Source organism: Protopterus annectens, chromosome 13.part0 (assembly GCF_019279795.1).
Source record: "Protopterus annectens isolate FY-2018-M chromosome 13.part0, PAN1.0, whole genome shotgun sequence".
Classification (NCBI taxonomy): Eukaryota; Metazoa; Chordata; order Ceratodontiformes; family Protopteridae; genus Protopterus; species Protopterus annectens.
Genome location: NC_056747.1, coordinates 177910424 through 177935326, shown reverse-complemented (window position 1 = coordinate 177935326; position 24903 = coordinate 177910424). Strand labels below are relative to the sequence as shown.

Below are 24903 nucleotides of genomic sequence, written 5' to 3'. Positions count from 1 at the left end.
AAGGAGTATATGGGGTAATAGTTAAAAAAAGGGGAGACTCAGAAGAGAAGAACAAATGGAGGGAAGATAAACTGGGGAAAGGTACACAGAAATTTACCATTTTATGTATATAGTTTAAGATGACATTCTATATACAAGTTTTAAAGACAAACTTTGCATATATGATGCATATGGTGAAATGGTATTATGTTAAAACTGGAAAGTACATAACTGTTGAGAATGGATGAGTGCTGATGTATAAACAAGGTAATAAAAGTAAGCATAAGTCATTATGATTGAAATCATCAGAGGAGTTTTGAAGTGAACCATGCATGGAAATTGTGCAGTCTGTGATATGGAAGACTTGAAATAAACATGATATAAACTTTAAAAAAGGTGTGTGTGTGTTTGTGTGTGTGTGTGTGTGTTTGTGTGTGTGTGTGCGTGTGTGTATGTGTATTTATGTGTATGAAGTCAGAAACCTATAAATTATATCAGTCAATTGCAATACTTATTGTGCCAGGCAGCATTTGTATGCTTACTTATGAAGTTTGTGTCAAGAAAAAGTAACAGTAGGTTTAACTATGGGATGTCCAGGACTTTGCTTTTCCATTCTTAGCAACATATTACCAGATTTCTGATATTCTTTTCTTTGTACCACTGCTATAACAGCTGAATTCATCAACCATGCCAAAAGGTTACCACAGTTCCCTCTTTTTATTAAAAAAAATATATAAACTGAACTCTCTGCCTCAAATGACAACCTCATTAAAATGCATTATCGTCTTCTGGTGATACACTTTTCAGATAGCAGCCGAATGAAAACATGCATTTATTAGTTCATGGCCAGAAATTTTATAAAAATTATCAAAGTAGCCACCCTGTTTAGGTCTGTCTAGAACATTCAATTAATCATTTTATGGGCTAACATGTTATATATATTTTTTGTTAACTTTTTTTTTATCATAAACATAGATATAGACTTTAAAGGTACTGATATACACAGCTTCTTTTAATGGCATATTACTCTGTTAAACTATCTTTCATGACAACATACTGGAATGCGAAAAATGGGTTTTAAGAGTATAATCATGTGTGGATAGTTGCTTTTTTGCTCTCTTTGACCCCAATTTCTGATTGTCTGTTCCTCCCAGTCAATTGTCCCATTTATTTTTAATCACTGGGAAGAGGGTTAACTGGGAGGATCCTTCATTCTGACAGCTAGTGGCTGTGGTTCAAAGATTTTTGCTGCTTTTGCTGTTCTATTGTCTGCACCTACTCTGCTGGACTTGTAATGGTTGTCCATGGAGGATGTCTCCTCACTTTTGCAAGTGGCATTTCCTCATTGATGTACTGCCCCTCACCTGAAAGCACAAGTAGTGGCTTCTCTGGTCTTCAACAGGCAAACAGCATCACTCATTGTAACACCATGCACCTGCAACCCTCCCCATCTCCAGCAGGAAGTGAGTGGGTCCACTCCCCTTCATTCCTCATTATGTCTGTCTGGCCCCTCTAGTCAGAAGTAGAGCTAGCTCTTTTGGTGCCTAGTGTTGTCAGTTTGGTTCCTCTGTCTTCAGTTTTAAGTTCTGGAGGAAAAAAAAGCTCCTTACACTTGTAGACTGTGCACACATGCATAAAAAAGATTACCAGCTCTTCTTTCATTGTAATGTGTTGATAGATGCTTGCTGCATTTGTAGCAAACAGCTGCTACAGTTTAGTTACTATGTTTTCACACTTCAGATCACAAATGCAAATAAATAAATAAAAAGCACTTTTATTTTAAATTGCAGCAAACAGCTTGCTAAATTTGTAGCAAGCAGCAGCTAAAGTTGGAGCTACATACAGTAGGTGAAAATGCTTCACTTCAGACTGTAAATGCAATGATACATGTGAGATCTTTGCTTGGTGCTAACAACATTGATGTGTAATATTATACAGTTGGACAGAGAAATGAAGGGAGAAATGTGTTGTATCCTTGAATTGGTCAGTGTGTGTCAGAATATGGTAAATAAGTTTAGGTTGAAAGTGGGTGGATGGTTGCATCAGTACCAGAGTGGGCACAAAGGAAATAATGAGGGGGTGGGTGGGCAAAGGGATAGGGTAGAGAAGCAAAGTGCTATCTCACTGTAGCAAGAGGTTCAAAGAGGAAAAAAATATTTCTAAGAACAATCAGTTGGTAACTGTGTCTTAATTAAGCAGTACATTAAGGATTTAATGATTTAATGCAAGACTTTGCTGTGTATGTTATAAAGAAAATATAGGAAATAGAACTGTAAATAAGTTAATAATTAAAACGCACAGAAATAAAATCTGTGATCTAGTTATAGGGATTTGCTTTAAGAAATATGGCTAAAACCCATTCCGGGGGGGGGTATATTTCCCAATGCACAAATGGTGGGTACATAGCATATATTCCTATCCATCTGTGAATTGTGAGATAGAACTGATACAGGAGATAGGCAGTTAACTATCAAACCAAACAAAAAAAAGATAAAACAATATTTGTTTGTTACAAAATGTCCGTTGAGGTCAAATAATTGTATAATTTTATTTGAAGTTGCTCAAGTTTCTTGTTTGGTTCAACATTTGTAGTCAGAACAACGCTGAGCTTGTTGGCAGGTCATTTATTGTTAATTTTAGATTTTAATGCATAGTTCTGTAACTACTAATATAGTCTATTTTATTTATTTACTTTATTTATTTATTTGAATTTATTTACATGGAAATTCAGACTGGGTCATACAAGAACCATTTTCAGCAGAGGTTTTGGGGGGAGGCTCCAAAACAATTTGCAACCAAATGCAAATAGACATTCCAGAACACATTTTAAAGCGCACAGTAATTGGCACACCCAAAGCATTTGACTTCACAGAGCCATGTAAACATGGTCTGTTTCCACAGAATGCAACATTTGGACATGTAAGGTTATACACAGTAAAACTACGTCAACTATGCTGCGGTGACAGAAGCCCCATTAGTATTAATATGATTCCTAGACTGATGATCTTATTCACAATATATAATAATATATATTAATATGTCTTTGTATGATTTCATCATAGGTAAGTTTGACTGAAAGAAAAAGATCAGGGGCAAATAAAGTACATTTGACTGAAAAGCCATTTCTTCAAAAATATTCTATGTAACATGAACCACAAAGATTTTTAAGGGGGAAAGGCCTGCCACACACCCCATAATTATATATATTCTCTCAGTCACATACCAGTGGAAAAAAGGAAAAACACAATACAGTGAATCAGTGCTGGCACACAAACACAATCATCTATAAATCTGGGGGTAAATTGCGGGCATTGCCAGTCCACACAAAATCTTCTAAATGACATCATTAACTGCCATGATCAAAAACAATACCAGAAGTACCATCTATAGAATTCTATTTCAGTTTTTGACAAAAATGACTTTTCAGTCAAACTGTATATTTTCAACCAGGTGTGGTCCAGTCAAATGAGACGCACATACACACTAATAAATATATATATATATATATATATATATATATATATATATATATATATATATATATATATATACATATATAGGTCTAATTGCTGTTTCTTTGACAGACATGGGGGGTATGGTTTGATGTTGACTATATGGATAGCCAAGTGGTGGAAATATCGATAGTGTGTAATTTTGAGACATAAGTGGGGTTTTGGGGGGTGAGAGCATGTGTGCATGTAAATGTGAGTTAGGGTTAGGGTTGGGGATGAGTGAAGGATAGATGCTGTATGTTAGTGTGCGAGTTTGTGTATTTTAAGGTTAGGATCAGGCCGAGGTTATGGATTGATAGTGTTATTTGAGTGTGTTTGTGAATGTGTGCCTGAGTGTGCCTTGTGTAGTGTCAGTATTACAGAACGTTTTTTATGGAGGTAAGGTATAGGGTAAGGTTTGAGGGAAGGGGCAGCATTAGCACCCATTGCTAAGCTGTTATAGGGGGCAGAGCCCCCTGTCTCTTCAGTAGTGGGTGCTAACTCTAATCCTAGTGCTACCCTTTGCCTCAACCCTAATCCCTCACCTTACCTTCATAAAAACCTTCCCATAGCATTGCTATTATTCAAACAAATCTGAGGCTAGTCTTATGGAGAGTTTAGTTTTAATCTGGGAAGGAAATAGTTTTCCTTTCTTGATGTTAATTTATTTGATATTTTTTGTTTTCTGAATTATGCATGTTTGAACTTTTTTTTGTCGATTTAAATTTGGCATTAAATTAGTTAGGTAATATACAATAGAAAATATGCAGTGTCCTTGCTTCTTTGCAATTGTTTGTGTTTGCTGCTTTTCCCGCAATTCACAATGGCTGGGTAGGTAAGGTCTAGAAATGTGGGGGGGGGGGTGAGAGGGATGTTCCTTTACAGTTCACATTGTGTGGTTATTTTCATAAGGTTTAACTTAAAATTGTGTAGGCAAAGTGAAAAAGTCCTGAAAAAGTTTCATTGCTTCTGTGTTGTGAAGTTAAAATGAACAGTGGCTTGGGATGGTTTGCCTTTGCTGTTTCTCTCAAAGTTTGCAGTGTGCATAGGGTAAACAAGGTTCACAAAACACAATGGGGGGTTGTGATGTTTCTTTACAGTTTACAATATGCAATTCCTGATAACTTCTGATTCTGCCAATAACTGTGTGTGTGTGTGTGTGTGTGTGTGTGTGTGTGTGTGTGTGTGTGTGTGTGTGTGTGTGTGTGTGTGTGTGTGTGTGTGTGTGTGTGTGTGTGTGTATGTATTGTGGGGTGAGAGGGGACCAGAGTTCTAAATATTAAGCGTGCATGCTTGTAACTGTCTGGAAGTCTGGAGACAGCAGTGTCTTCAGGTATGTAAATTCAGTAAAAGCAACAATACCTGGCGTGTGACCATTTCTTATTGTGTTTCAAAGGTATGTACCATCCCCTTTGGGAGTGGATATTGACCCAGATAACAGAGCATCATTATCATTGTACAGTGATAATGTTTTTTATTTTGTTAATTGTGTTATTAGGGAGCTGTAAAATGGGGCTGGTTCATATTCCCAGTTTACTTGTATTGTCATTATATTTATACTGTATATGCATAGATTTGTCAGTTCTGTTATATAAGCTGTGTACCTATATTAAATGGAATAAAAAAATCAAAAAATAAAAGTATACAAACAAAACATTAGAGCCATGAAATTAATTTAGTAATATTTTTTTTCCTTTTGCTTGCAAAGATCCAGAAGTGGAATATTCAGTTGGAAATCTCACTTCAGAAGGAACTCGGTTACTGAATGTATCATTTAAGGTATTATGAATATTTCAAAACATTGGCATGTGGTAAAACATTTTCCTATATTTCCTATAGGAAAATAATTCAATAACAGCATTTTTACCATAAGCAAACAATATTGTATTTATCTTTCTATTTCTTTTTGCAATTTCATGATAATTGTCTCAGTGTTTAGTTTGTGGAGCTTTCATATTCCTCAAACCATGTATACTGTACAGTTGCCTGCAAATGATAAGTTTATAAAAAGGAGTGCCATCCATCAACCATATGGTCAACCCGCTCAAATCAAATAAATTGTTGATAGTTGTGAACACTAACACAGTGTTTTCTGTCGTTTCAGTCACTCTTTTTTCAATGAAAATGCCAGTTTTCAATGGATATAAACTTAGATCTATGTTTCTTGTTGTTAGGTGGGGCATGTAATTCTGATTAGAACCTTTTCGGCGAAGTCTCCCTATCTGTTGTAATAAAGCTTTTCTACTTGAAAGGCTAGGAACATATTCTAGAGATATTGAAGCAATAGCATCATCTACTAGTAGACAAGGTATATCTCTACAAACAGCAGCTCTGTGTTTCAACTTGCTACACAAAGCATACTTTTCTACTTGTACAGAGTCTGTTGTGTGGTCATGAGCAACTTATTTCAACAGTTGCTCCCCATTTGACAAAGACAATGTTACAGCCCTTCCTTTACATTTTGCTGTAGATTTGGACTTACAGCACCCATACTTTTTTAACTTAATACTTCATTCCAAGTGATTGATATAGCCTTCTGCATTCAAAACCTGCTTACTTTTTTGCGATTTAGTAGTACTATATAGTTCTCTGATTTTTCCTGGAGCGTGGAACATAACATTGGCCATTTTTTTAGGTACAAAGTATGAATCCTTAATGACATAGTACCCTATTTAAATCTTAGAAATACTGTTTAATCAGGGATTTTGGTATTTAGCAATTCGGGAATGTAAAGTTTTAATTTATTGTACTTTTTGTAATTTGGTAATTGAAACTACATCCATATATACATATGTGTGTGTGTGTGTGTGTGTGTGTGTGTGTGTATATATGTATATATATACGTATGTATATATATATATATATATATATATATATATATATATATATATATATATATCTACACACACACACACACACACATATATATATATATATATATATATATATATATATACACACACACACACACACACACACACACACACACACAGGTTCATAGGTTCATAGATGTGTACTATACTAATGGCCATGGAGCCTTTACAAGCCTAGCCTATAGGATTACTCTGGCATCATGCCACCCGACCTAAGTTCTCAGTGTCTCTGTCGAGTAGAGCCACTGGAGTGACCCTCAGGGTGAATTTTGTATTTCCCAACGCCAGTGAAGTGCTCTATTTGAAATGGATGGGAAGTCTATTCCATGGCATGTGCAGTCTCTGTGTTATGAACCTGTCCCTCCAGCATGTTCTGTTGATTGTGGTAATGAGGTTGAGGTCTCTGGAGCATGTGGTGCGGAGGGACTGGGATTTCTTTAGATGTAGCATTTCTAAAAGAGCTGGGTCAGACATGGCTTTGTAAGTCCAGCAGAGATCGTCTCTAAGTAGGTGATATACGACAGAGGATAGTTGGAGTTTTTTGAGTCTGTCCATATAGGACAAGTGTTTAAGGCCTATGATCCTCTTTGTGAGGTACTATTGCAGCCTCTCCTGTTGCTGCAGCTGTCTAGTGAGGTACATGCCAAATGGGGCACTGTACTCAATGATTGGCCTATTGAGGGGAAGAGTACAGGGAGACAATGACCTCTATCTTCCTGGATGAAAAACCCTTAGTAATGAGATGTGCCACATAGAAGGACTTTCTGACCACAGTGGCAATGTGGTGGTCAAAAGAGAGGTTGCTGTCAACCTGTGTTCCCAGATCTCTTATAACACCTTCCATGTTCAGTGGACTACCATCGATGTGGTAATTCATGGGAACCAGGTTTTTCCCAATGGGGATGATGACACATATTTTGGCACTGAGCTTAAGGCCATGGTTCTGACAAAAGTCATTGATCTCAATGAGGGCTTTCTGTAGGATGTCAACATCACTTGGGGAGTTAATAATAGCTCCAACTTGCAATCACCTGCTAACTTTGTCAGCCAGAGTCCCTTCATTTTGGCCTGGACTTCAGAGAAGTACATACCAAACAGAAGAGAACCCAGTACCGAACCCTGTGGGACTCCACTTGTGACTGGTCAGCAGTCTGACTTGGAGTCAGCTACTTTCTCACTGTGGGTTCTATCTTTGAGCCAGTTTGCAACTCACCTAGTGATATAGGGGTTGATGCCTAGATTAGTGAATTTTTCTATGATTCCTGAGTGGAGGCTGTATGAACCACCTTGCCTTCATCCACAGTTCTGGTGACTGACTCAAAGAAGTCAACCAGGTTGAGCAGGCATGATCTACCCCTCACAAAACCAAACTGTGTGGGATCCAGAGTTTGGAGATTCCCTATATCCTTGTTTATTAGGTCCATGATGATGCATTCCATAGCTTTGCATATCAGACTTGTCAGGCTAATGGGGTGATAGTTCCCAGGGTCAGTAGTTGCTCCTCCTTTGTGGAGAGGGATGACTGTAGCAGTGTGCCATTCAGTAGTGACAAAGCCTAAAGCAAGGCTGTGATGAAACAGGGCACACAGGTGAGGTGCCAGTTCACTCTGTAGTTCATGTAGAACTCAGCCAGGGATATTGTCAGATCCCATAGAAGCTGTATTCTTGGCCTTGGACAGTGCTGTTGTAACCTGTGCAGCAGTAGTACTGGGTACCTCACAATCTACTGGTTTTGTGATTGGTCCTTTGGGGGGGAGAGAGGGGTAAAGTTGGCACTGACTCTGTTGGCCAGTATATTGGCAATATCTGTTGGCTCAGTATAGGAGGTACCATTGTGCAGTGGCTCAGAGCAAATCTGGGTATTGCCATGGAGATTCTTTACATAACTATAGAAGGCCTTGTGCTTGTCTTTACTTTCTGCTGCAATTCTGTTTTCATAGCTAGCTTTAGAGGATTTGATGAGGGATCTCAACCTTTTGTTGAGGCTGATAAGGGAGTTTTTCCAGTCTTGGGAATTCACTTTATTCCGCATCAGTTTCCTCCTTCTTTTGTAGAGTTTGTTTATGGCAGGGGACCACCAGATTGGCTTCCTTTTTTTGGAGGAGAACGTCTTGGTTCTATTGAGTATGGTGAGATCCATGCATTTGTGTACGTGTTCGTACAGTGCATTGGTGTATGATTCGGTGATCATGCAACTATTCTCCATTTGCATGGGTGCCGTGAAGTTAGCTACCTCTGTTCTTAGGAGCCCAAAGTTAGCGTTGGAGAAGTTTTTTTATGGTGGTTACCTTTGCAGGAGGGGTGGGAGGGATGTGATTTTCCAAGGTGATTAGTTTGTGGTTGGATCTAGCCAGGAAAGAGTTGACTATTGGTGTAGAGCAATGGTCTCTCATGTTAGTAATGACCAGGCCAAGGATGTTGCTGCCTCTAATGGGGGTAAGAATGAGCTGGTCCAAAGCATTGGAATTAATGAATTCCAGGAAATGTTGGGCAAGTGTATTGGTACATGAGTAGTTTTCCAGTTAATGGAGGGGTAGTTGAAGTCACCCAGTATGTGTGTGTTAGGTTGGACCCTAATATTCTCTAGAGTGCTTAGGAATGTGGAGTGGGTGTCTTGGGACATGGTTGGAGACCTATAACAGGCTATGACCTGAATCGCTGCCTTACCCAGTGTTTGCTGCACCTGACGTATCTCTGATGCGTTATGTTGGGCTACCACTCCGGTGCTGTGCGCATCCTTTATGAATATGGAAACACCACCACCTTTGGAGCTTCGGTCCACGTTCTGAGGCAAAAAGGCGTGGAATGAGTTATAGCCTGGTAGTGCAGGGGTGCTTTCCGCTGCCTTGAACCAGGTCTCTGTTACAGCACAAATGTCAATGTTCTCCATTTTAAGGAGTGCTTTGAGCGAGTGCATTTTGAGATTTAGACTTCTAGCATCATGTTTATGATGTAATGCTTACAGGGAGAAATAATAAAAATTAGCATATTGTATCAGCTTATCTATGACAGAACCCTCTTTAGAGGGTCTATGATTGAAGTCAGTCCTCCTTTTCAGTATTAATTTCTTTGAAATTCCCATGTTTGCTGATATTGCAGTGAAAACTAGTGTACACCATGGCATAGAGCAAGGCTGGGGCAGCATGCCTAGCATGTAAGCCTTACCATTTCATCCCAAGCATTGACTGAGTGAGGACATACCCTGCAATTTGAGAAAAATGAACAAAAATAAAACACATTTAGTTAAGTCAAGGAAAAGAAACAAAAATGTGATGCTTTCACTAACTGCAAATAAGATACAAGCATATGATTACCTGGTCTAGAGGGCACTCTAACAACAATGTCCAAATGGGGGGGCTGTTCCCAAGCACAAGGAGTCTGCTTGAGGTTATTGGGAACCCACTAAATAAATCACCATCTTTAGATTATCTAATAATTATAATGTTTACTAAATTAATATCTGACGCCCCCCCCCTCCGGTAGCTCTTCATTAAGATTGAATCCCAAACACTAAATCTGCTGGGTTGAAAGAAGTTGGAGAATAGCCAGAAAGTAAATGTTTCAGAAGATGGAGTCCTGAAGTACTGATATATGAAAGGATATCCTTTTCCTGCATTCATGGCACAGATAACAGGGCTTGGTAATGTTATGCATGGATGACAAAGGGGCCATGGCACAGCTATCTACAATGGACATATTTCTGTGTCTGCCACTGGATCAGTTATAACTCTAATGGAATGGCCTTGGACCACAGTATTTTCCAATGGAGTGAGCTGTTGGCATCCAGTTGTCAAGTGTTTTCACTTCAGACTGTGCCACCCCTTTCTTCCTTGGAACAAAGGATATGAATGGCTGTCCTATCTTCCCAAATTTCTCACTTGTTTCACATAAAAGCTGAACTCATTTGACAAATACAAACTATGACGTGATCTTTCTTGGTTTATTCTCTCTCTCTTTCTCTGCCCTACTTTTTGTCCTAGTGAAGAAAAAGTAAGATGAATGGATTGGTTTAGGGATAGTTTAGAAAACATTTCTGGAAGGAATTGTGTGCTAACTGGAGGGATACTAGATGTTCAAAAAGAATGCGATATGTTTCCCCAGACCAGGGCTGCACAATATATGACTCACAAGGTGCATGTAGCCCGTGGGGGACATTGTTTGCAGCCTGCAGATTACACTGCTTTTTATTTCTTTAAAGATCATGTGCAAAGGAACACAATGGAATGCCTTATCTGCATTACAGTTTCCAGCTGTCCTGCTCCTCCAGAAGCAGGACTGATAGTCTCTCAGGTTTTCACCAAAGAGATCATCCTGCACGATATGCCACCCCTCCCCCTGAGTGTGCACAACCCTCACCACCTGCTTGAAGGATAAGTGGGCTGAACCAGTTCACTCCTCCCTCTCCCTGAATTCCTCATCCAAGTGCCAGGGCCAAAATTTGAACCCCAGTCAGCTAGGTTGCAGATGGGGACTGAGCCACAGGCAGCTAGTCTGCAGATGAGGATTGAGCCACAGACAGCTAGGCTACAGATGGGAATTGAACCCCAGGCAGCTAGACTGTAGATAGGGATTGAACCCCAGGCAGCTAGTCTGCAGATGGGGATGAACCCCAGGCAGCTGGTCTGCAGATGGGGAATGAGCCACAGGCAGCTAGACTGTAGATGGGGATTGAGCCACAGGCAGCTAGACTGTAGATGGGGATTGAGCCACAGGCAGCTAGTCTGCAGATGGGGATTGAACTCCAGGCAGCTATTCTGCAGATTGGGATTGAGCCATAGGCAGCTAGGCTGCAGATGGGGATTGAGCCACTGCCACAGGCAGCTAGTCTGCAGATGGGGATTGAGCCACAGGCAGCTAGTCTGTAGATGGGGATTGAGCTACAGGCAGCTAGGCTGCAGATGGGGTTGATCCCAGGCAGCTAGGCTTCAGATGGGGTTGACCCCAGGCAGCTAGGCTGCAGATGGGGATTGAACTCCAGGCAGCTAGTTTGCAGATGGGGACTGAACCCCAGGCAGCTAGTCTGCAGATTGGGATTGAGCCACAGGCGGCTAGGCTGCAAATGGGGATTACGCTACAGGCAGCTAATCTGCAGATGGGGATTGACCTACAGGCAGCTAGGCTGCAGATGGGGTTGACCCCAGACAGCTAGGCTGCAGATGGGGATAAAGCCACAGGCAGCTAGGCTGCAGATGGGGATTGAACCCCAGGCAGCTAGGCTGCAGATGGGGATTGAACCCCAGGCAGCTAGGTTGCAGATTGGATTCCAACTCTCCACACCATGGAACCAGCTGGAAAACAAATCCTCCTAAGGTATTAACATCAGTCTTGCATCTGACAGACTACAAATGCTTATAAACTTGATTCTTCAATTTCCTTGTAACTTTGCCAGTGTAAATGGAATCACAAGATACATAAGAGGCTGCATATACTATGTATGTTTGAACTATAAATCCTGGAGATTTGCACGTCATACTGGTGTTTCAATAACATTGGGAGCATCAGCAAAGGAATGTCACTTTTGAGGGAGAACTATCTGAAAGTGCCTTGCCTACTGATGATGATGCACCTCTTTAAACAATGTTCAAAGACTTCTTTCAAGTTTCTGTTCTCATGTTAATCAAGTGTAGCTGTGTGTGGTCTCTGCTTTGTATTTGCTTAGAAGATTCTCCATTTGCTGGAGATAATCTGTTTAAGGGCAGAGCTATTAAAAGGGTCAGTGAGTGTCATGGCAATATTCCACTCTACTTATTGTCCATCATTCAACACATTGCCTTTGTCACTGTCTCCAGTATCACTACTTCTAGAAAGTTCTTCATCTACAACCTGAAGCAAATCAGCAGAATAATCTCTGCTCTGGGGGTTATCCAAATTATTATTTTCATGTGCTCTTCTTTGGCTAAATTCTCTAACCTCACACTTGCATTTTTTGATAAATGCAAATATGAGTTACTTCTTGTATTTCTGAACTAATACTAGTAAGTAAAGAATTACTGAGAAGAGTTCTTCTAAACCAAAATATCAAGTAACTCATTTCAGAATTGTTGCAAGTAACAAAGAGCTCCAAACTAAATTCTAGAAAATTACTGAATTGTTCTGTAGAGCCCTTCCAAATAGAAAAAAAATGCCATTGATATAACTATATACAGGCATCATCACACATATGCTACTGGGAAACCATTCTTTTCTGTAAACAATATGACCAGGTCAACAAAACTTGATAGCATGGTGACCTTCATGACCATGCCCATAAGCTGCAGGAAGTACGTACTCTTAAACAACAGCTGGTCAGTACATTTACTAACTAGCCTCACTGGTCTAATAGTATATGGACTGCCATCCATTAAAGTACAAGTAATCCACTCCTCAATACCAAAATCATGTGGGGTAACTGTAACCATTTTTACCACCCAGCATATCATCCCTAAGTTTTTCAATAAAATGAAGCAAATCCCTTATGCAGGATGTACATTTGATAACTATATATTTTATCACTTATCAGTAAACCTAGATAACTCTGCATCAAGTGACATTGTTCATACATGCCAGTATTAATAATGTATAATTCTGCTAGGAAATGTGTTCATTTTGTAATGAATGGTTTATTACTGATTTTCTTCCAGAAACATAATTTCCACCAGAAGGAATTTAATTATACAATCAAGATTTCTACACCTTGTTCTTGTGCTGCTAGCAATAATAAAAATCATTCTGCTGGAAAACACTTCAGCTTAAATGTCTCAGGAGCTCAATACAGCATGTCGGTGAATTCATTCAATAAACTAGGACCGTCTAGGAGCAGAGTGCTTGTCATCCCCTCAGCAAGTCATAATGGTAAGGTATTAAAAGTGAATGCATAATGATATGAAAAGGATGTGTACCTGCATTAAACTTCATCCCACCATCCATTGTTACTACTGACTGCTCCAAAGCCCTACATGAAACAGGCTGAACCTGTTTCAACATGACCATAGCTATGTAGAGCACTTTTTAGTGGCAGTTGAGGGCAGCGTTGTCATAGTAAGAAGGTACTGAAGAAATATCTGCATGCTGATTTTAAGACTTTGTGCTTGTTTGGCACACATACCATGAATACCCTGAATACAGTAATTAGCGTGGGCTGTCAAAGATTCATAATGGGTGAACTGAGTAGTGGATGGCTGGAACATTTTGTATAAGGGGCAGCAAGGGATTTTCCTGCTGGTTAACTATAGTGTGGTAACCAGTGCCTCACTCTAAACCAGTAAGACCTGTCTGAAATATCATGGACAGACACATGCAGCAACGCACTTAACCATTGTGATGTCACTGTGTATTGTACAGCTGAGAAGAAGGAATCCACTTGAAACCTTTTTTTCTATGTGGGCCTTAAAAATTATCCCCCACTAACACAGGCCATGTGCTACCAAAGATAATTATTCCTTTAATCTTAAAGTGGGCATTAGGTCCCTGTGCTAGTCACAGACTAGTCTGGCTGGCTGGATTAGATCTTTGTGCTGCTCACAGAGTAATCTGACTTGCTGGATTAGATATCTGTGTTAGTCGAAGACTAGCCTGGCCTTCTGGATTAGACCAGCTACAACACAGACAGGGACTAAAGGTGGAGGTGGCTTGATTTACATGGAAAATAAATATACCTCAAGGCTGATCAAACAGGACAGTGCACTTGAGCTGCTCCATAGGGAAAATCAAATACCACTTCCTTGCAAGCTATAGGTCCCCCCTCTATGACCCAGGAAACCCATACCATGTATTTAAACTTATTTGAAACACTCACCATCCAACCCAATACCATATTCATGGGTGACTTAATTACTTCAGTATTAAGTGGGAACCTATACAACACCAAATGTATAGGTACAGAGATTCCTGGATTTTGAAAACACAAACTGTCCGGACCAGATTGTCAATACACCAACCAGGAGTGCAACCATACTGGATCTGGACCTCATGTGTATGGGAGAGTGCTACACACCCCATACTGTAATGTCTTCCCTGGTAAGGTCAGACCACAAAATGGTCTCCTTTGAAGTAAAAATAAAATCTGGACCCCCAGCTAAACCTGGAATATTCAGGAACTATTCTAAGGATAAGTTCTTACTATTAAGTGATAACCTGGCAAAATTTCAAGCCACATAAATCCTGAGAACACCTACTGCCTATGCAGAACCATTCACAGAAACCCTGTACAAGCTTTCTAATTGCTGTGTAGAGGCAGCTTTACCCACAGGAAGAAGTACAGAACTAACTCAAAAAACAAGCCAACCTGGTGGAATCACAAAATCAGTCAGATGTACAACAGAAGGAAGAAAATCATGGCAAAAATTAGGAGGTGCAGCACCCAGCAGGATAAAAGCACTCTCATGAAACTAAACAAACAACTCAGATGACAAATAAGGTTTACCATAGCCAAACTTGAGGTAAATTTGGCCTCCCAGGCCAAGGACAACCACAAGGTATTATTTAGCTATTTGTCCACAACTTCAAACGCAATACATAATTGTGGGCAGAGCTCATTGTAAATGGAGCCACCTATACTGAGCCAGAAAATATAGCAAATCCACTGGCTGATAAATTCAGCTCCAACTTTACCCTACTCTCCTCGTCAATGTACCTAACACTTTAGTCATAGGTGACTCTATAGTCAGGCACACTGATGTCCCACTCACCAGGCTGAACAAGGAGAAAATTACAGTCAGCTGCCTGTCGGGTGCCAGGATCTGCCACATAATGCATGCACTCAAGTCACTCCACAACAAGTACAAATACGACTCAGGCTGAACAAGGAGAAAATTACTGTCAACTGCCTGCCGGGTGCCAGGATCTGCCACATAACGCATGCACTCAAGTCACTCCACAACAAGTACAAATACAACTCTGCCATTGTCCATGCTGGAGTGAATGACTTGAGACGTACCTCCCTGGATTACATGAAAAGAGACATGGAAGAGCTCTCGGATCATGTGGCCCAGGCAGTTATAACCCTAGCCATGAGTAGCATCCTGCCTTCGCCCAGAATGATACCACAGTGTAAGGACAAAATGATTGACTTCAACAATTGGCTAGGCTTCTGGTATAATTCAAAGGGGATCCAGTATCTGTCTGCCTGGGAAGACATGATCGACAAACCACGATGCTTTGCCAGAGATGGTCTGCACCTGTCACCCCGGGATTCAGGTTACTGGCTAAAGTTCTTGCCACCCCTATAGTGCCTTATTTTAGGCAAGGTTCAAAGGACAGAACCACCACCGTAACAGATACAAGCATGCAAAATCTGAAGGTAATGCTACTCAATGCTAGAAGTCTAAACCTCAAAATGCACTCTCTTGAAGCACTCCTAAAAATGGAGAACATCGATATCTGTGCAGTAACTAAGACTTGGTTCAAGGCTCCAGAGAGCACCCCTGCAATACCAGGCTACAACTCTTACCACACTTTTCGGCCACAAAACCAAGACTGAAACACTAAAGGTGGAGGAGTGTCCATATTCACCAAGGATATTCACACCTCCAGGCTAGTTGCCCAACACAATGCATCTGAAATTCTCCAGGTGCAACTAACACTAGGTAAGACTGCAATCCAAATTGTAGCTTGCTACAAATCCCCCACCATGCCCCAAGATTCTCGCTATACCTTTCTAAACATACTGGAAAATATTAAGATACAACCAAACACCCTAATACTGGGTGATTTCAGCTACCCTGCCATTAACTGGGAAAACTACTCAGGTACCAACTCCTTTTCCCAACGGTTCTTGGAATTCATAAATTCCAACACCCTGGATCAACTAATCCATTATCCCACCAGGGGCTCCAATTTCCTAGACCTGGTCGTTACCAACATGGGAGATAGATGCTCCACACCAGTGGTCACCCCCTCATTGGTCAGGTCTGACCATAAGCAAATCACCCTTGACATCCACATCCCACCCCCACCCCCCAGTAAGGAAACCTCCTTAAAAAACTTCTCCAAAGCCAACTTCATGCTACTGAAGTCAGAAGTGACAAACTTCATGACACCCATGCAGATGGGATCTGAAAGTTTGACTCCAGAATCTTACACTAAGGCACTGTATGAGCACATCCACTCATGCATGAATTGTGCCATCCCAAATAGAACCAAGATGCTCTCCTCCAAAAAAAGGAAGCCAATCTGGTGGTCCCCTGCTATAAACAAACTATACAACAGAAGAAAGAAACTGTTGCAGAAAAGAGGAAAATCCCAGGATGCAAAAAACTCCCTCACCAGCCTTAGTAAGAAGCTGAGATCCCTCATAAAATCCTCAAAAGCTAGTTACAACAATAAAATTGCCAAATATTCCAAAGACAACCACAAGGCATTCTATAATTATGTCAAGAATCTAAATGGCAATGCTCAGTTCTGCTCTGAACTTCAACAGAATGGCATTAAATATACTGATCCCAAGGATATTGCCAATATCCTGGCAGATCAATTTAGTGCCAACTTCACCCCCCTCTCACCCCCTAAAGGACCCATCTCAATACCAAAAGATTCCCAAATTCCGGTAATCAGAACTACACAGGTAGAAACCGTACTCTCCAAAGCTAAGAATACAGCATACATGGGACCAGATGACATCTCAGGCTGTGTACTACATGAACTACAAAATGAACTGGCACCTCACCTATGTGTCATGTTTAATCATAGCCTCATCTCAGGCTTTGTGCCCACTGAGTGGTGCACAGCTACAGTTATCCCACTCCACAAGGGGGGATCCACCTTGGATCCCAGGAACTACGTACCATCAGTCTGATAAGCCTGTTCTGCAAGGGCATGGAATGCCTTATCATGGAACTTATAAACAAAGACATTGGCAACCTTCAAACACTGGACCCCACCCAGTTTGGGTTTGTGAAGGGCCGATCCTGTCTCCTGAACCTGATTGACTTCTTCAAATCAGTATCCAGAGCTGTGGACGAGGGTAACGCGGTCCACACAGCCTATCTGGACCTTGCCAAGGCCTTCAACACCATCCCCCACTCTGGAATCATAGATAAACTTACTAAGCTGGGCATAAATCCCTACGTCACTCGATGGGTTGCCAACTGGCTTACTGACAGAACCCAGACTGCAAAAGTAGCCAACTCCAAATCCAGCTCCAGGCAAGTGACAAGTGGAGTACCTCAGGGTTCAGTCCTGGGACCATTCATGTTTGGCATCTACTTATCTGAAGTATAGGCCAACACTAAGGGACTCTGGCTAACAAAGTTCGCAGATAACTGCAAACTGGGAGCTATTATTGAATCCCAAAATGATGTGGATATTCTGCAAAAGGGCCTTTCAGAAACAGATGCCTGATGCCAGAGCCATGGGCTCAAGCTTAATGCCAAAAAATGTATAGTTATCCCCTTTGGAAAAAAATATGTACCCATGAATTGCCACATAGGTGGCAGTACACTAAACATCGAAAGTGTGATGAGAGACTTAGGGACACAGGTGGACAGTGGTCGCACTTTCCATAACCACATCACCACAACAGTCAGGAAATCCTTCTATGTGGTACACCTCATCACTAACAGCTTTTCATCCAGAAAAAAGGAGGTCATTGTCCCACTGTACTCATCCCTCATTAGACCCATTATAGAGTATAATGCCCCATTTGGTATGTACCTCACAAGACATTTGCAACAGCTGGAAAGGCCACAGAAATACCTCACTAAAAGAATCACAGGCCTAAAGCAGATGCCATATGCTGACCATCAAAAAAAACTCCAGCTATACTCTGTGGCATATCGTCTACTCAGAGGCGATCTCTGCTTAACATACAAGGCCATGCCAAACCTTGAGCTGTTGGACATGCTCAACTGAAACAAATCCCAATCCCTCAGAGCCACACACTCCAGGGATCTAAACCTTGTCATCACAATGAACAAAACATGCTGGAGGGATAGGTTCCTTACCCAGAGACTCCCCATATTCTGGAATAGACTGCCCATACATGTCAAGCAGAGTGCCTCCTTGTCCCTCTTCAAAAGGAACCTTGATGATTGGATGGGAGATAAGAAATTCACCCTGGGGATCATGTCAGTCGCCCTGCTAGACAGGGGTCCAGAGAAGTAAATATTGTGGGAAGAATATCCAGGGAATTGTTATGGCTAGGCTTGTATAGGCCCTAGGGCTGATAGCCTAGTACCAGCCTATGAACCTTTCCTCAGGAAATACCATCAAATATAACTCCCTCTGCTATCTCTAGGTAACAGGTGCTTAATGCTCTATGTAAGACCAAGAACACTGCATCAATGGGCCCAGACAATATCCCAGGATGCTTTCTAAATAGCATGACACTTGACCTATCAGGGCCTCTGGAATTTTTATTTAGCTGCAAAACAGGCTTTGTGCCTCATAAATGGAAAACAGCAGCAGTCATCCCTCTGCACAAAGATAGGCCATCTACAGACCATGGAAATTACACACACATAAATATCACAAGTCTTATATGTAAAGCCATGGAAATAATTATCATGGAGATGATCAATAGAGGTATAGTAAATCTTCAGACACTGGACCCAACCCAGTTTGGTTTCATCAGGGGCAGGGCATGCTGACTTAACTTGGTGGACTTCTTTGAGAAGGTCACCAAAGCAATGGATGAGGGCAAAATGGTTCGCACTGCTTACTCTAACCTGGCCAAGGCATTTGATGCAATACCCCACTTGGGCATTGTTGACAAAATCAAGAGGTTAGGTAGAAACCCATATCTCACCCAGTGGATAGCTAAGTGGCTCACAGACAGGACCCAGGAAGTTAGAATTAGGGAATCCACCACTACAAAGAGGCCAGTCACAAGTGGGGTCCCTCAGGGACTGATCTTTTGACAGTTCCTTTTTGACATTAACTTCTCTGAAGTCAAGGCCAATGTCAGTGGTCTCTGGCTGACTAAATTTGCAGATTATTGCAAATTAGGAGCTATCACTGAATTCCACATTGACGCAAATGTTCTCCAGGAAGGGCGGACAGTTGAACAAGTGGTGTCAGAGCCATGGACTGAAATTAAATGCCAAGCAATACATAATAGTGCCCTTCAGGATATTATCCACCCCTGGTAACTATCGTATTGACAACCCACCCCCTTAGATTTGACCCAGTAGTCAGGGACTTAGGGACAAACATAGGCAGTAATCTAGCCTTTGACGATCATGTGTCTATAGTTGTGAAGAAATCATTCTATGTTGTGCAAATTATAAACAAAGGTATGGCATCTAAGTCCAAGGAAGTCATTATTCTACTGTATAAAGCATTCATAATACCTATCATTGAATACAATGCCACCTTTGGTATGTACCTAACCAGGCATATCCATCAATTGGAACATCCACAGAGGTTCATAGGTTCATACTAGGCTATCTGCCCTAGGGCATTTATAAGCCTAGCCAGAATGTGTTTGGCTTTCGCCACCCATTTTAAATTAATTTTGCTATGCCTTTTTCGAGGTTAGTATACTGTGCCTCTGTCTAACAGTGACACAGAAGTGATACCCGGGTTAAACCTACGATCTCCCATCCACTCATCAAGATTCCTCTTGAAGAGAGTCAATGAGGGACTCTGCCTAACCTGGACTGGGATTTTATTCCAGAGTGAAGGGAGCCTCTGGGTTATGAATCTGTCCCTCCAGCATGTCCTATTTATTTCAGTGCTGAGGTTCAAGTCTCTCGAGCGTAGCTCGATGGGATTTGCATTTTCTGAGTTGCAGCATGTCCATTAATTACCGGTTGGACATGGCTTTATACATCTGGCACAGATCACCCTGAACAGGCGGTATGCCACTGAGTAGAGCTGGAGTTTCTTTAACTCGGCAGCATATGGCATCTATTTGAGCCCTTTGATCCTCTTGGTGAGGTACTTTTGGGGTCTTTCCAGTTGCTGCAGGTGTCTGGTAAGGTACATCCCAAAAGGGGCATTGTACTCAATTATGGGCCTGATGAGGGATGAGTAAAGAGGCACGATGACCTCCCCTGATCTAGATGTGAATCCCTTCATGATTAGGTGGGCTATATAAAATGTTTTTCTAACCACTTTGGCCACGTGGTTGTCAAATGAGAGAGTGCTATCAACTTGGGTCCCCAGGTCCCGAATTATTTCTTCTGTACTTAATGGATTACCACCTATGTGGTAATTTGTGGGCACTTTGTTTTTGCCAAAGGGGATGACTATACACTTTTTGGCGTTTAGCTTGAGGCCATGGCTCTGGCACCAGTTGTCTGTTTCTATGAGGCCCTTTTGGAGGATGCTTGTGTTGGCTGGAGAGTCGATTATGGCGTCCAGTTTGCAGTCATCTGTGAACTTGGTCAGCCACAGTCCTTCCGTGTTGGCCTGTACCTCCGAGAAATATATACCGAACAAGAGAGGTCCCAGGACTGAGCCTTGTGGGATGCCACTTGTAACTGGTTTGGAGTCTGACATGGTTCCAGCAATTCTAACCATGTGGGTTCTGTCCTTGAGCCAGTTTGCAACCCATCTAGTGACATAGGGGTTTATATTTAAGCTGGTGAGCTTATCTATAATGCCCGAGTGGGGTATTGTATCGAAGGCTTTTGCGAGGTCCAGGTAGGCTATGTGGACCTCCTTCCCCTCATCAATGGCCTTGGTGACTGTTTCAAAGAAATCAACCAGGTTTAAGAGGCAGGATCTGCCCTTAACAAAGCCGAACTGGGTAGGATCCAGTGTCTGTAGGTCCCCAATATCTTTATTTATGAAGTCCATGATGATTCTTTCCATAGCTTTGCAGACCAAGCTAGTCAGGCTTATGGGGCGACAGTTTCCAGGATCCGTTGAGGCACCACCTTTGTGGAGAGGGACCACTGTTGCTGTACGCCACTCTTTAGGTACATATCCTGTAGTAAGGCTGAGATTGAACAGTAGTTTTATGTTTGGGTTTAGCCCTTCTTGGAGTTCATGTAGGACACAGCCCGGGACACTGTCTGGTCCCATTGATGCTGAGTGTTATAACTATGCCAACTTCATAATAAACTGATGACAAACAAAAATTGAAAAAAAAAAAAAAATGAATGATGATAGTACACTAGTTATCCAGGGAATTGTTATGGTTAGGCGTGTATAGGCCCTAGGGCCAATAGCCTAGTACCAATCTATGAACCTTTCCTCAGGAAATACCATCAAATATAACTCCCTCTGCTATCTCTAGGTAACAGGTGCTTAATGCTCTATGTAAGACCAAGAACACTGCATCAGTGGGCCCAGACAATATCCCAGGATGCCTTCTAAATAGCATGACACTTGACCTATCAGGGCCTCTGGAATTGTTATTTAGCTGCAAAACAGGCTTTGTGCCTCATAAATGGAAAACAGCAGCAGTCATCCCTCTGCACAAAAGTAGGCCATCTACAGACCATGCAAATTACACACACATAAATATCACAAGTCTTACATGTAAAGCCATGGAAATAATTATCATGGAGATGATCAACAGAGGTATAGTAAATCTTCAGACACTGGACCCAACCCAGTTTGGTTTCATCAGGGGCAGGGCATGCCAACTTAACTTGGTGGACTTCGTTGAGAAGGTCATCAAAGCAATGGATGAGGGCAAAATGGTTCACACTGCTTGCCCTGACTGGACAATGTAGTTGATGCAATACCCCACTTGGGCATTGTTGACAAAATCAAGAGGTTAGGTAGAAACCTAAATCTCACCCAGTGAGAGCTAAGTGGCTCACAGACAGGACTCAGGAAGTTAGAATTAGGAAATCCACCACTACAAAGAGGCCAGTCACAAGTGGAGTCCCTCAGGGACTGATCTTTTGACAGCTCCTTTTTGGCATTAACGTCTCTGAAGTCAAGGCCAATGTCAGTGGTCTCTGGCTGACTAAATTTGCAGATTATTGCAAATTAGGAGCTATCACTGAATCCCACACTGACACAAATGTTCTCCAGGAAGGGCTGACAGTTGAACAAGTGGTGTCAGAGCCATGGACTGAAATTAAATGCCAAGCAGTACATAATAGTGTCCTTCAGGATATCATCCACCCCTGGTAACGATCATATTGACAACACACCCCCTTAGATTTGACCCAGTAGTCAGGGACTTGGGGACAAACATAGGCAGTAATCTAGCCTTTGACTATCATGTGTCTATAGTTGTGAAGAAATCATTCTATGTTGTGCAAATTATAAACAAAGGTATGGCATCTAAGTCCAAGGAAGTTATTATTCTACTGTATAAAGCATTAATCATACCTATCATTGAATACAATGACCCCTTTGGTATGTACCTAACCAGGCATATCCATCAATTGGGACATCCACAGAGGTTGCTCACTAAAAGAATAGAAAGCATAAGTAAAATGTCCTATGCAGACTACCTCAAGATCCTATAATTGTATTTTGTCTCCTGTAGGCTTTTCAGGGGAGATCTATGCCTGACATACAGGGCCTTATCAGATCCCACTCAGGATTGTCTGTATATCCACAAACAGCATCAAAATTACTAATTTTAAAAGCGTAAACCTTTCCTGTGCTATAAATAGGACCTGATGGAGAGACAGGTATGTATCCCACAGGCTACCCTGTCTCTGGAGCAGGATCCCCATAAATTTGAAGCACAGATGCTTAACAAAATTGAAGTGCAACTTGGACAATTGGATGGGAAACAGGAAATTCATCCCTGGTTTGGCACCTCTGTCTGTAATGGACACAGGCACCCTGTAAATGGTTCATTTCCCAGGCCTTGCTTGTAAATGTTTCATCTTTCAAGCCCCTGCTTACAGTTATCAAGGATAGGAGAACTTGTCAGAGATTTGGGATGCATGGCTAGGCTTATAAAGGCCTATGAACCTATATCTGTGCTAGTCACAGACTAGTCTGGCCTGCTGGATTAGCTATCTGTGCTAGTCACAGATTAGTATGGTCTTCTCCCATCTTTATATTTAAAAAAAGTACACATTTCTGATGTGTGGCAGAATAAGAGACTAAAAATGGAAAACAAAAATAAAGTATCAAACTATTTACAGCAGTGTGTGCCATACATTTATCAGATATATTTGGGCACCCTGATATTAATTTCCAGTTATTTTATAGACATTTGACCCACCTGAATAATGTTCATTCATTCATTCATTCATTCATTCATTCATTTTTCCATTTATCTATGTTATCAAAATTAGGGACAAAGTAGAGCCAGAGTTTATCCTGCTACTCAGTGGGCACAACTCAGTGAAACTATTGTTGAATATGCCAGTATTCTTTTGTATGAAAGACAGACACAGATGCAGACACTGATACATGCTCACATATGCAAGAAAGAAAAACACATGAAAATACACTCACATGTACATACGTACACATATACATGGATGTATGCATATGTATGCCTATGCATAAATACTTAATATGAGGACAATGATTTTACCTAAGCTTGTCTTTCGAATGTGAAATAAAATTGAGGCACCCAGGAAAAGTCCACAGTGATGTGGGAAAGACATACAGACTTTGCAAAGAAAACACCTCAGCTAAGAACAGAACCTGCAACAGGCACTATGAGGCTGCAGTGTTAACTACTGTGTCATTATGTCCTCTTTTTGTGATATGATGATATAAAATGAAACTGACTTGTCCCATTGCAGCAGTTAATAAGTAAATAACAGCATTTTATATTACAAAAACAGTACTAAGCTTAATTCTGATAGTATGAAAGACATTTTACAAATCAGACTTAAAGTTTGCATTGTAGGAAATGTTTCCCACTGTTTATAAGTAAGAATGTAAATCTGTTTATAATTCTTTAGGCATTTAAAGATGGATAGTCTTAAATGATGTTTACTTTAATGGTTGCACACACTATTTAGTGCCATGAAAAAGGAAAAAAGAGTGAACAAATGTCAAGCATAACCTTTAGGCAACTATGAAAACAATGAAAACCTAAAAAAACTACTTATGTCTCATAAATGAATTTTAGCTTCATAATGTAGAGATGTTAATCTTATAGCATAAAATAAAGCATGATAAGGCACCACAAAAACCAAGTAAGATGTCACTAGAAATAACTGAGGAGATATGAATGTAGATGAGAGGAAAAAGCTTATAATGACCGTGCAGTTATCTGCAACGTAAAATGAGCCCTAGTACAGCTGATGGAATTTGGAAGCAAACTGTGAATTTTGGATTTAGTGTAGATATTGTACACTTCTATGTGAAGATTACTAGAGTATCTGTCCCTGGAAATAAGTTCTTTTGTGATTTAAGGTTGTTTTTGTTTTTAGGTTTGGTTTGGATCAGACTTTGCAAAGACTTTTCTCCCAGATGCTCCTTCCACCCCCAAAATATAGCAAACTCGGGTAATCTACCCATATATCTAATGCCACTACAGCAGTGATCAAAATTATAAACATAGTACAGTGTTATGTAAGTAAAATTACCATAACAGTAGATGTTTGAATGATTGCTGCTGCTGCAGTAGCCGCTCCTTCCCTCCATTCCTCCACCCCCTTGTTTTTTGGTGTGTTCTTTATGCCACACCCTGGATGACCCTTGCAAATGAAGGGTGGAGGAATAGTAGAGAAGATTATGGGTGAAGGAACTGAGCAGAA

At 41.0% G+C, this 24903-nt stretch overlaps 1 protein-coding gene across 1 annotated transcript in view; it reads left to right on the top strand.

Moving 5' to 3' along the window:
• The first annotated feature begins 5187 nt into the window (after positions 1–5187).
• The window catches only part of LOC122817686 (interleukin-6 receptor subunit beta-like), a 165652-nt gene continuing 145936 nt past the window's right edge, over positions 5188–24903 (top strand). Inside the window, exons 1-2 of the mRNA XM_044090756.1 lie at positions 5188–5249; positions 12964–13174. Of these exons, the coding sequence (XP_043946691.1) occupies positions 13099–13174 (76 nt within the window). The 5' untranslated portion in view covers positions 5188–5249; positions 12964–13098. The remainder of the gene's footprint in view (positions 5250–12963; positions 13175–24903) is intronic.